Below are 13,445 nucleotides of genomic sequence, written 5' to 3'. Positions count from 1 at the left end.
ACTTTCACAGTTTCATTAGTAGGGGTAGATGGGGTTCTACAAGGGTATATGTGCAACATTCCACCCTTTGGAGCTACTGACATCAGACTTACTCACCAACAATATAGTTAGCTGAAACCTGAACAATGAAACGGGTGACCTCAGATTACTTTAATTTCTCCCAATTGGAAGCCTACTGCCAGCTACGAAGAGTGTAACAATTTTTGAAAATGACTAGACTGATGACTGTCTGTGACAGAAATAGTAAATTATAAAAATACATATAAAATGTGGTCAGTTTGATTTTTCTATAGTCCATGGCTCATAATAAACAAGGGCACCAAACTTAACACTAGCTCTAAAAGGAACTTGAATAGTTGAGCTCTGGTAAGAAGGACTGATGACCTTTTGTTGGTCTCTAATGGAAAGGTCAGAGTACATATATGGGATCTCTCCTGTACAGCACACAGCACCTTAGAATGAACATGTTACCAATGTTCAATACCGTAGCTTGCTGAAACATGAACATTACCTTGTCATCTCTTTGAGACTGGGACTATGGTCACAATTTTTAGAGACCTAAGTCCCATTTTCAAAAGTGGAGACAGATCTACAGAAAGGTGCCTAGTGGGATTTTTAAAAGTGCCTGATCAGCTAATGAGAATTGATTTCAATGAGAGTTAGAATTCTTTAGGCTCCTAACTACCCTTGAAAATCTATCTCCACTTTTGAAAAGTGGAACTTAGACTCCTAAATCACTTGGGCAATTTTGAAAATTTTACTCTATGCTTTAGTCTACATTTGGAAAACACCCAGAAGACTGTGGGTGTTGCCCTAATGCTCTAGTTTCAGTGTCACCCTGGTAGAAGTGTCTGTTTTTATATTAGATTGCTCTCCATTACTGAGTTGATGGATTCCAGTCAAAAAGGAGAGATGCAATTCCAGCAAAGTGAGTTCCCCAACAATTATGTCACAGATCCACTGTTCTCCTTGACCTCTGAAGATAGGAGAAGAAGAATGAGTTTAAATTGCAGCAAGGGCGGTTTAGGTTGGACACTAGGAAAAACTTCCTGTCAGGGTGTTTAAGCACTGAAATAAATTGCCTAGGGAGAGTGGGAATTTCCATCATTGGACATTTTTAAGAGCAATTTACACCTATTAGGGATGATCTAGATAATACTTAGTCCTGCCATGAATGCAGGGAACTGGACTACATGACCTCCCAGGGACCCTTCCAGTCCTACGATTCTATGATGGCATAGATCTTGATCCTCCTCTATGTGGCTGAAATCTTCATGGCGCTTTATGCAAACACACTTTACCCCTAAAATTATCGAAGGTTGGAATTTTTGCAAAGCATCTGGAACAGATTTTCAAAGGTTCCTTGCAATAATTCAATTTCCCAACCCTTCAAGTGAAATTAAAATTGGAATTTTGTGGCCCTTCTTCACTACGGATCTAACCTGAAAAATACCTACCCAGTCAGGTGGGATTGCACTCAAGCAGCTAGCACGAGCCACTCCTCCTGAGTCACTGGCCACACTGCTATTTTTAGGGCTAGCTTGAGCAGAGCTAGCATGTGGAAATTACATCTCCCAGCTGCTGTGTACATACACCCTCAGAAAGAGCCTTCTTTTCTTTCTTTCTTTTCTCCTTGGCATATCTCTGTTTCATAGCATGCATTGTAAGTAATTTTATGCTACACTCCCTTGATTTATTTTCTTGAGAGCTCCTATGGGTGCAAAATTTGGGAGATTTTAAGGATCTAAATCAGAGGTGGGCAAACTACAGCCTGCGGGTCGCATCCAGCCTGTGGGACCATCCTGCACGGCCCCTGAGCTTCCAGCCGGGGAGGCTAGCCCCTGGCCCCTCTCCCGCTGTCCCTGCTCTCTCGCAGCTACGCCGCTGCATGGGCAGCGCTCTGGCCCGCCACTCCTGTTAGGCAGCGCGGCAGCGTGGCTGGCTCCAGCATGGTAAGGAGGTGGGGAGCAGGGGGGTTGGATAAGGGGCAGTGGGTTCCCAGGGGCAGTCAGGGGACAGGGAGCGGTTGGATGGGGCAGAAATTCTGGGGGGGGCAGTCAGGGAATGGGGAGCAGGGGGAGTTGGATGGGGGTTGGATTCCAGGGGGTGGTTAGGGGTCGTGGCAGTCAGGAGACAGGGAGCGGGGAAGGGTTGGATGGGGGGATCTCGGAGTGGCGGTTAGGGACAGGGGATCCTGGGAGGGCATGGTCAGGGGACAAGGAGCAGGGGGGGTTGGATGGGTCGGGGGTTCTGAAGGGGGCAGAAAGTGGGAGGGGGTGGAGAGGGGGCAGGGTCCAGGCTGTTTGGGGAGGCACAGCCTTCCCTACCCAGCCCTCCATACAGTTGCGCAACCCCGATGTGGCCCTCGGGCCAAAAAGTTTACCCACCCCGATCTAAATGAATAGCTAAGTATGACATATGTGATATTCAGCTGTAAATATGTTCTGATGCATAAGATAATATTATTCCTACTACAGTGGGGGATCTGACTGGTCCCAGATTTCAGCACAACAATAATAGTTATGGGGTCATTTAGTTGAGTCAGTATAAGCACATGCAACTAAACTTTTACTTGGCAAAGACGTGACTTAATCTAATTAAAATGTCAAATTACCTCAGCAGGATTGAACACACAGAGAGAACAGGATTCAAAAAGAAAGAGATGTGTTTACTTAACAATAGCCCTTTGCAGATGGCACAGTTCTATGTTAAAGAAGCCAGGCCCCAGGCACATAGGTCTGGGATTTGGATTCAAATGTCCCTGGAGTGAGTGGGGATGGGAGCAGGTTGCAACTGAGGTTCCAGGTTGCCCAGGGAAGAGGGCTGGAAGTGGCATTCAGACACAAACATCTCTGGAGGCTTTGGCAACCAGGATTTCAGCACAAACATTCCTGGGGGCGTACAGGGGCATCGGGAACTGGGATTCAGGCACCAATATCCCCACTGCACGTGGGTCTGTTCAATCATGAACATTCCCCAGGGGCATGAGGGGACATTGGGAACAGGAGGGTTAATCATGACTGTCCCAGAGGGCACACAGGAGCGTTGGGAATGGGGTTTTTGATCACGAACATCCCTGGGACTGCATGAGGACATTAGGGCTGGAGGTTTCATTCTCGAATGACCCCAGGATGTGTGGGGTGTTTGGGGCCAGGCCAGAGTTTAGGCGCAAATATCCTCAGGGCACTATGGTAGTTGATGGCCCAAACCCTGGATCCCTTGTCAGGATAGTGGTTGGAGAAATGGATGAAGGGGATCTTTGCAGTCTGTTCCTGGCCCTCCCCATGAAGCAGCCTCCTCTTCCTCCTGATTCAACCCACGACTGCAGTTATTCCACCATGCTCTGTAGCCAGCTTCCCACACCCACCTCCCTGCTGTTACTCTCCGCCCCTGCTCCCTCCCCTCCTGGAGCCGCTGCTGGAAGTGGAGTCTCGTGAGCCACCAGCAAGGTTTACACATAGCAGCACACGACAGGCGCGTGGCAAAGAGCTTGCAGGAGCAGCAGTTGGTATCCCTGCAATCTGGGACTGAGGCGATGGATAGGAAGGAGACAGGGGGCGGGGGGGCTGTTTGCTGCTCAGTGATTGCATGGCCTAGATCTGATCATCAAGCAGCGGAAAGTATGTGTGGAGGGGTGGGGGCGAATCCCAACCCCCACAACAGTTGCAGTTTGCGTTGAACGCCCCTCATCAGACACAATCAGCCCTGAGCATCTCAGGCAGGGATAAGGTGGGTGCAAAGTGTAAGGGGAGGAAATGTGTCAGCAGCAGCATCTGAGAGCAGCAGAGCAAACTCAGACGGGAAATGAGCTTGCAAAGTGCACCCAGCAAAATTATCGAGGGGATACGTTGCTTCTATGTCAACTGCAGGCTGATTAACCAAAAAACAATCACTTTGATGGCAAAGTTTTAGCAGGAGCAGGCTCATGCTTGGTTTCAGCTACATTCCCCACTCTATAAGCACAATGTGTTTCTTGTTATAGGCAACAACAAAAAATGGAACACAGGTTTTTTCCTATATGGGCTACATCATAATATTAAGCTGTAAGTTTAGTTCTGGACAAACAATCTCTTGTTGCATCTCTGAGATGGAGGTTAATGAATTCCCACAGATGATGTTGGCCAAACAGTGGTCAGCTTGTGACTTGATTTCCAACATCATGATGTGAGGGGATCAGTACAGAAAAGCACTTTGAAGGGAAGAGGCTGCCTACAGCAGGATTGTTTCTACAAGCTAATTGTACTAAGTGCAGCTGCATAAAGCTGGATCAACAGTAATAGAAGGCAGCGCAGACTTCCTGACGCCAGCCCTGCAGAGCTCTCACCAACAGACTGGCAATTCCAGATTGTTTTCCAGACCTTATCTCTCCCAAGTTAGGTTTTTTTGGTTGTTTTTTTTTTTTTTTTTTAAATTTTGTGACCGGAACAAAGTAACAGGACGATCCTTTGTAAAAGCAGAAAACGCTGTTACCGATCAGTGCACTTCATAGAATTTGTAACTAAGTATTTTGCATGCAGGCTGTCCCCCTCCCCCCCAAAAAAAGTCTAAAATTGCATTCTTTGCATGGATCTGAAACGTGAGACAAACAGAAAAGATCAGGCACTTCAAAGCAATTGGGTTTAGGTAGATATTTCACCAGGAACATTGACAACCTCTATGTCAAAACATATTTAGCCAACATGCTTTTTTTGATATGTTGGATTGTGGCAATAAGGTGGAGAAGGGACAGGATTAACAACAGATTTTAGTAAAGTCTGACGGCATAAGTACGCGGCAGTTAAAGGCAGTTATACTAGTTCTAGTTGGTTTTTAGATACATGTTATTACACATACAGGGTCTTGGGGATGGAAACTTTCAAGATCCTTAATCATAAGGAAAATAAGTGACGGATCCCAAGAGCCGACAGACGGGCTCCGCTTCCCATGAAAAACTCCATTTCCCCAAGACTTCTTGGGAGTGCCAAACCCAGGGGGCAACAACCTGAATTCTTATGTAACCCAGAGGCTGTTTCCTAGAAAACCACAACACTCTGCATGGCGAGAGGGCAGGGTCGGGAACTTTTCTGACACCTCTGCACCGAGAAGGAGCCGCGGGTTCCCTCCTTTCTCAGTATGAGCTCATTCCGGTGTCCCACGAAGGACCGAGGGGCCGCAGGGGTTTCATTTCTCTTCTGATAAGGACCCAGCCCAGATCATGCCAATGACCACGGGCGCTTTGGAGGGCAGCAGCACCGCGGTGAGGCTGCCGGATGCAGAGGGGGGAGGGGGGAGGGGACGCTGCCTCGCCTCGCCTGGCCTCTGGTTTCCAGCAGGACCCTGCCTCGGGCGGGGCGCGGGGCGGGGCGCTCGGCACAGAACCAGCCCCGCGCGGGAACGGGCTGCGGGGCCGGGAGGGAGCAGCCGCGGGGGGCTGGGAGCCGGCGCCCCGCCTAGGGCCCCTGTTCAGCTCCCTGGGGCTGCCGGGCCCCACGCAGCGGCCTGCAAGAGGGAGGGGATCTCCCCGGCTCAGCTGCGGGTGTCCCCCCCGCCGCCGCCGGCAAGCTACGCCCGGGCGGGGGCGGCCAGGCCGGGCCCCGCAGCCTCCCACCGCCCAGGGCTCAGCCCCGGTCGCCATGGCAGCCGCCTAAGCGGCGCCGCCGGGCCCGGCCGGGGAGGCGGCGGGGGGGGGGGGGTGATGTCACGGGGCTGGCGCCGCACAGTCCGGCCCGGCCCTGGGGGCTGGAGCAGCGGGGGCGGGGCTGCGCCGCCTGGTCCCCGCACCCGGGGGGGGGGGAGCCCGGCGAGCTGGGGCTCTCAAGGCGGGGAATTCCCCTACAGGCCCTAGGCCGGCTCACTGCGGGGGATCAAAGCCCCCTCGCGCCGGGGCGGGGAGCTCCATCCCCCTCCGCGCCCCAGACGCTGGGGGTCCCTAGCCCCGCTCATACGGGGGGGGGGCGTCTCTCGGGGCACTAGAGAGAGGGGTGGCCCCTGCGGGAGTGACGGGGGGGGGCTCATGTTCTAGGGAAAAAGATGCTTCCCTCCACTGCAGGGTTGCGGGGGGGGGGGGGAGCGAGGGGGGAGAGCAGCAGAGCTCCGCTTTGTGTGACAGGAGCTCGCATACTTTTCTTCCAGATGTTAGCAGCAGTATTCTGAGGTTGGGAACAGAGAAACAGATACAGGCTTGGGACTGGTTTCAGAGTAGCAGCCGCCTTAGTCTGTATTCGCAAAAAGAAAAGGAGTGCTTGTGGCACCTTAGAGACTAATAAACTAATAAATGTGTTAGTCTCTAAGGTGCCACAAGTACTCCTTTTCTTTTAGGCTTGGGACTGACATCTGTTTCTAAGGGAGTTTCACCCAGTCCTCTTTGCAACGTCCTTAGGGAAAGGGCGACCGCAGTTCCAAGGGGTACTCTTTTCTGAGATGCCCTATACGCAAAGCCATTCACCTTTTGCACAGTATGAAAATAAACAAAATCCAAGGCTGTGTGTAAAACTGCTGGGACAATTTGGACCACAAGGATTAGAAGGGGGGGGGGGAGTTTCAAAGTTTTAGGGGGTCTATCTGTCTATTGTAAAATCTTTCAAGAGTGACAGACTTTCAAAACAGGCCTTAAAATCAGTCTAAAAAATGACAGAGTGTAAACACAAATCAAGAGTCCCCAAGCAGAAGTGGAGTTTGTGTGCTCTAAACACCACTTTTCATGCAGAAAGTACACATGGCATGGCAATCATTTGATCACAGAGTCAATTAATCTGATTAGTCCCTCTTCATATAACTCCACTCCATAAAACAAAATTTAAAAAAATGTGAATTGTTAAGTATTCAATATGGAGGAATGAAACCAACTCTGAATGAACCAGTCCTTTGCAAAAGCCTAGGAGGGCTGTAACGTTGTTTCATTATCCAGGGATGGCAGATAATGAGAGAAACATGAAGATATTTATTTATATTGGCTATTATTGTACCAATATAGTGTCAAAACAAAACCTGTTCCACTGGGGCATGTGTGGAACAGAAATACAAGCAAGTCAGAGTAAAATCTGTGATAATAAATCACCAGATTTAATATAAATGAGATTTTGTTAATTTAGTGTTTAGAAGGATTGGAGTTGCGGTCAGTATTAGTTTATTTTAATTAAGCTGTTGATTATTTTCCACACAGGGTTTTTATTGACTGTGCCTTTTAATTGTACTTAAACAATGTACTTGTCTTCCTGTAAGATTGAATGGAGAGCTTCACTTTCACCCTTCACATTTCAAAATGACTGAATTGTGTTCCTGTCAGGCTCAGCACCGCCTACACCCCTAGATAAAAGCCCTGGGGCAAATAAGCTTGTGTTGCAGTCAGCAAAATGTCCTGTCAGAGACCTCCCCAAACACCAGCTAAGGAATGTGACATTAATTGGAGGAAAATATTGATTGATCCCTATAGAGCTCTGCCTCCAGTTCCCAATAGTGATCCCTTTTTCCCCCTCAAATGGAGTATGATGTAGCTATGTAACAAGGACCCAACAACATGGATAAATCAAATACTTGTGTGTCTTCTTTTGTACAATTCTCAAGTGCCCACACTGACTTTACATCTATATATTAATGTAGTGTAAGTGGTTTTGATGCAGTACAGAACTACGTGTTAGAAAATTTAACAAGTTAAAGTACAATCATTTTATATCACATATAATTTCCATATCTTGAAGTTTACAATTTCATAGCTTTAGCCTTCCTTGAGTAGTCCGTGAAACAATGGGAATTAGTTCTGATAATCAGCAGTCGAGTGCAAGACAAAATGTGGAAAATGCGACTGGGCAAAAGGAAAATTTCAAAGATTGTTTCTCTCATCAAAATAATCACTATATGTTTGTAATGTTTCTGGAAGATGTGTCTCATGGGCTTCAGCAAAAGCAAAGATGCAAAAGTACAGTACAGTAAGTATCCACATTTGTCACCAGAATCAATCTATGCAGAATTAATTACAGTCACGTCACATGCACTGATGGGTTACAGGTCAGCAGCCTTTCAGAGGTAGTATGTGTAAATTCACTTTCAATATTTGCCTAATGATCACCAGTTAATAGCAACATTTAAAATAGCCCTACTCATGAGGCTACTCATGAGACAACAAGCTAACAGTGCAGTGACTTCTCAGTCTTTTAAATCCCTGAGCTATTAGTTCTGTAGCTGAGTATTTTGTCATTATAGGAAAAAGTTCCAGTTGATCTTGTTCATTTATTTGACTTTTTTATGCTTATACCTCCTGCAGTGCTTCAGCTTACAATGCTTATTAGTGAAGCTGATGTATACAACCATATTAAAAAAAAAGACCTGTTTGTTACTATAATTTAAATTGACTCTCAGGAAGTATCAGGCTTCACTGACACTATGTTACAACTGCAGACTTTATCTGCTTATGACTGGTTTCAAAGTAGCAGCCGTGTTAGTCTGTATCCGCAAAAAGAAAAGGAGGACTTGTGGCACCTTAGAGACTAACAAATTTATTTGAGCATAAGCTTTCGTGAGCTACAGCTCACTTCATATGAGGTATTCTGCACTTAGCATGTTTATAGTGTGTCCACCGCTACCACACCACACCTACAAATGCTCATAATGTGCTTACGCTCCCAGAGCCTAGTTCATTTTCAGATCCTAAATTTGTAACATTTTTCATTCCAATTTTATCCAAGCTAGCTCTTTAAAATGAAGACGAAAATATTAGGGGAGCATCTGTTGTACTGGAGAGGGCTGAGGGCTCTGTGATCAGATCTGGCTCTTTGCAACCACAATGCAAAATGCCCATTTCATTCCTTTCTCAGTGCCTTTGTAAAATGAGTCAGGAGGGCTCAGCAGTTACTGTACAGTATTTACTATCCTCAGCTGTGCCTAGAATAGCCACACCCCGTTCCTCACGATTGGCTCAGAATGCGGAAGGCCTGAACCTTCTTTTAGGTTTTTTTGTACCAGTGAGAATGTTTCCCGGCCTGATGGACACATTGGGTGCATCCAATGGCAGCAAGCACTGGCTGGATTTGGCAGCTCCTGAGCCTGCAGTATAAAAGCAAGTAGAGGCAGCTTGCTGCTTCATTCTGAGCTCAGGCAGCTGCTTAGAGAAAGAAAAGGAAGGGAGGTAGTCAAGCAGGCAGAGAGATCCCTTAGTGTGTGTTTTCTGTACCCTGGAAGTCGGGCTCTCTCCCAGCATGAAAGCTTTCAGTCCTGTCAGATCCGTCAGGAAAAACAGCCTCTCTGAACACACCCTGGGAATATCCCGGAGCAAAACCCCCGTGGATGATCCTATGAGTTTGCTATACAACATGAACGACTGCTATTCCAAACTGAAAGAGCTAGTGCCCAGCATCCCTCAGAACAAGAAAGTGAGCAAGATGGAAATTCTGCAGCACGTTATTGACTACATCCTGGACCTGCAGATTGCTTTAGACTCACATCCCAGTATTGTCAGTCTCCATCACCAGAGACCAGGACCAAATCCTTCCTCCAGAACTCCTCTGACCACCTTAAACACAGACATCAGCATCTTGTCATTACAGGTAAATGTCTTAGCCGTGGCTGTATGCAGTGTTGTTGTACCTGTGTTGGTCTGAAGAAGAGCTCTGTGTAAGCTTGAAGGCTTGTATCTCTGAGCAACAGAAGTTGGTCCAGTAAAAGATATTACCTCACCTACTTTGTCTCGTTAGCCCTGGCTGGCTTTTCTCCCTCCTTGTTGGCTGTCTTCCTGGCCTATATGCAGTGTCTGAGATTGGACCTTAATAGTGATAATGGACGTTGCTGTTAGAAAGTCAGTACAAGCGTGATATATCTTTTATGATAGGGGGTGACTGGCATGAGAAACTGTTACATGTTTTTTTTGTAACTAATACTAATCATTTTAGATTGAAATAGATGAAAATACCCCAATTCCTAGGCAGCCCTAGTAATGTTGGTTGTCGTGAATCTAATTGTGACATGTCATATGGAGTGAGCTTCATGATCCAGAGTATTTTGTATTTTTTGTTGTGCTGTTAAGATATTTAACACTGCATTGTTTTTATTTTTCTTCTTTGCAGGCATCTGAATTCCCTTCGGAATTAATGTCAAATGACAGCAAAGCACTTTGTGGCTAAATTCAATGGTGAGTGTTTGTGGCTGTTCGTTTTCAAAGAATAAATATAATGCAAAATACAATTTATTTTGGGGAGGAAAATGTGTGTATGGGTTTGGATTTAAGACACTTTTTAATTTATAATAAAAGTAACAGGTTTATCGGAGGATGCCTTTATAACCAGTAATCAACCCATAACAATTGCACTAGTAATTCATTTGGGGATAGCCCAACTGAAAGTGTATTTGTGCCTTGCAAATAAGTAGTATAGATTGTTTGTTTGCCCCGATACTATCCTTTTGTACTTAAATATATCACCACAAAATGTAAATTCTGTGATTATCTGTTCCTAAAACCCTAACCTTCAGATGAAGTGACTGATTTAGTTGAAGATTTTAGCATAATCCATTAAATTTTGTGATGTGGGATTGTCAGCACTATCAGTTAAATAAGTGTCTGCTTTTAATCAAATAATTGCTGTAAGAGGCAGACTGGCGCCTCTGAGCAGTGCAGTTACAGAGATCCAAATAGAGTTTGGACTGAGAATCCTCTTTCTGCCCCTCTTGCTGAACGTATGTTATTTTAATGTTTAATTTGTGCTTTTGAGGGGGGTGCGTGTGTGTGTTTTGCATCTGGACGCCAGGGTTTGCCCAATCTTTGAGTGTTTGGTTAAATGTTCAAACTGTGGCTTCCTCTCTGGCGCCAGTCTGTCCGGATCTCTGCCCTGTTAGCATTCTCCTAAATATTCCTCTTCTCAATCTTTTGCAGGTGTTTGCTGACTTTTTTCCCCCACAAGAAAATGTCTACAGGATTTTTTTTTTTGAGGTGCTGAACTTATTTTTCAGCTGTATCTGGAGGGGGAATCTACATCTAATTAAATGGACCTTTTAAAACTAATAGAGAAGAAAGAAACTGAGATCTCTCCCCCCCTCCCCAACTTGGACTGATCTTAGCTATTTATGAAGAGACTTTAAATGCCCTTTCCCTAGTTGGAAGGTGTCCTTTATATACTATTCCCAGCATGGGGAGTGAAACATAAAAACTCACAAGGAATTGCCCATTTTAAAGCAGACTTTGCCTTTTTTTCCAAAGGTGGAGCGTGAGTACCAGGAGGATCCAGTGTTCAGTTTCTTAGGGAAGTCCATGGTCAGAAATGACCTTTTGATGCAAGCCTAGGATTGAATACTGTGTATATATTTATATATAAATATATATATATATATATAAATAAATATATATATATATATATGAATGAGAGTGAAACCTTGTGAACTCTTTAATCAGAGTTTTCTTGTATAGTGGCAGAAATGTACATTTCTGCAAAAAGTGTAATGATGTACTTAATCATGCTAAACTTTTTATAAAAGTTTAGTTGTAAACTTAACCCTTTTTATACAAAATAAATCGAGTGTGTTTATTGAACTGATTTCCTGCTTTATTCTGGGGGACCAACTGTTTGCTGGGGACAGCCGGGTGTTATAATTTTACAAAGTAACAGTTCAAATATGTGTAGAACATAAATAATAAAATTACTATAAATTACTATTTGTAATTTGACTAAATCTTATTTAAATGTATGTTCCAAACTTCTAGCAAATCATCTTATAAACAGCAAATAAGAAATTGCCAGAGTTGTGAATTATTACAGAACCGATGCTATTGGGGAACAGTTTGGAAATATACACAAAAGTAGTTAGTCCTAAGAAATTCCCTTGGTGTTTGATCCCCCCCTCTTGTTGATGACTCACTTTCAGTTCTCCAGTAGTGCTGCCCAAGATCTGGTCACTTGCTTTTAGAATAATTACACAGAATTAAGGGCTGTGGCTGGCTATTAGTCTCCCAACCACTTAATTTCTGCAAAAGACTTTGAATGCAAAAGTTGGTGATGCATTAACATGTGATTTGGAATAATGAAGTGACTTACCTTTCCACACTGGAATTTACATGCTTCCATGCAATAGCTCAATGAAATGGATTTTCTAATCAGTTGCAGCAGCTTCTCCATATGACTATTGAGAATTGAACTAAATCACTGCTGTGTTACTGATTAAACTTTGGCTGGTCCTAGCATTAACTCTTTCTCCAGAGAGAAATTAAGCCTGTAATGAGACTCAACATTTTTAAAAGCAAAGTGTGATTTGGTATTTCTTATGTATACACTCTAGTACTACTCAAGGGCATTTGTTGTACTGTACTTGTCCACTGTAAGTTACCTGTCTTCATTTGATTTATTTTGTTGTCATAATATAAGAGGGAGGGTGGGGGTGTATTTACTTGAACCTCCTGGTATTGTAGTCAACTTCAGAATCCTATAACTGAATGGAGTTATTTGCAGTGGAATGAGGGGAACTCTGATAATGGTCTGGGTAAGGACTGTTCTACAGAAGGAATTACCTTAGGCCTGGTGGGTCGAGTTGAGATTTGTGCACTGTGAAGACTCTTCCATGAAAAGGCACCTCCACCTGAGGCCAGTAACACTTTCATCATAGTGAACAGATGTGTGGGTGGCACCACACAGTCTGCATCAGCTGCCTTTCCTTGACCTTGACACCAAATCCATCCTCTGAAGCTGGGGAGAAAGCCAGCTCTGATCTCTTAATACAGAAGCTGCCCTGACCAATCAATAGTGCAACCCTTTGTGAGGGGTCAATGCAATAAGAACACAAGTATTGCATTGAAAATCTGGATTCAGAATAGGGTGAAGTGGGGGAGGAGAGCTAATCTACTGCTTCTCACACTACACCCACCTCTCGGTCAAACCAGTGATTAAAAGTCTCTAGAACTGTAGCAAACATTCAATGCCTCCTATGGAGAAACCCTGCTACTGGCTCAGCAACAGTAGGGCTGCATGCAGTTTGTTCTAATTTTGCACAGTGAATGATTAACCTCACAAGAAAGTATTTAAATTAAAAAAAAATACCTTAACTTCATTTACACAAGTCAACATATCTCAATGCCCCTAAAATCATTCTTGCAGATGAATTTTCTCAAACCCAAATCAGGCCCCAGGATTTTAATCTGTTTTGAGGTTTTCGGTCTCTTTTTCTCACAGTAACAAGCTAACACACTCAAACACTGGAAGGTTCCTCCCTCCCCCTCAAAGCTGATTTTTCCACCTAAAGCTTGAGTCCAGCTGAGGTTGTAAACAGGCAGTAATGCATGCTGCTGTAAGGTCAATTTTTCTTTTCTTTTTTTTTTGGGGGGGGGGGAGGGAGGAGGTCTTAGGAAGTTAAGAAAAAAACTGGCAGGAGCATTAAGGATTACAACATAGCCCCTTAGAAAGCAAGGCACTGTGTTTCTTGGACACTTTTGAATTATGGGGTGACAAATATATTAGTAGACCCAAACTAATGTTTCTCACTCATGTACTGTCAAA

General features: G+C 44.9%; 1 protein-coding gene across 1 annotated transcript; it reads left to right on the top strand.

Annotated features, from left to right (window-relative positions):
• Window positions 1-8,533: 8,533 nt before the first annotated feature.
• ID2 (inhibitor of DNA binding 2) lies at window positions 8,534-11,491 on the top strand. Its single transcript, XM_038395621.2, has 3 exons — window positions 8,534-9,518; window positions 10,035-10,099; window positions 10,838-11,491. The coding sequence occupies exons 1-2, from the start codon at window positions 9,171-9,173 to the stop codon at window positions 10,089-10,091; spliced, it is 405 nt and encodes a 134-aa protein (XP_038251549.1). The 5' UTR covers window positions 8,534-9,170; the 3' UTR covers window positions 10,092-10,099; window positions 10,838-11,491.
• The last annotated feature ends 1,954 nt before the right edge of the window (window positions 11,492-13,445 follow it).

The sequence above is a fragment of the Dermochelys coriacea genome, chromosome 3 (genome assembly GCF_009764565.3).
Source record: "Dermochelys coriacea isolate rDerCor1 chromosome 3, rDerCor1.pri.v4, whole genome shotgun sequence".
Lineage (NCBI taxonomy): Eukaryota > Metazoa > Chordata > Testudines > Dermochelyidae > Dermochelys > Dermochelys coriacea.
This window is presented reverse-complemented; position numbering and strand designations above follow the sequence as displayed.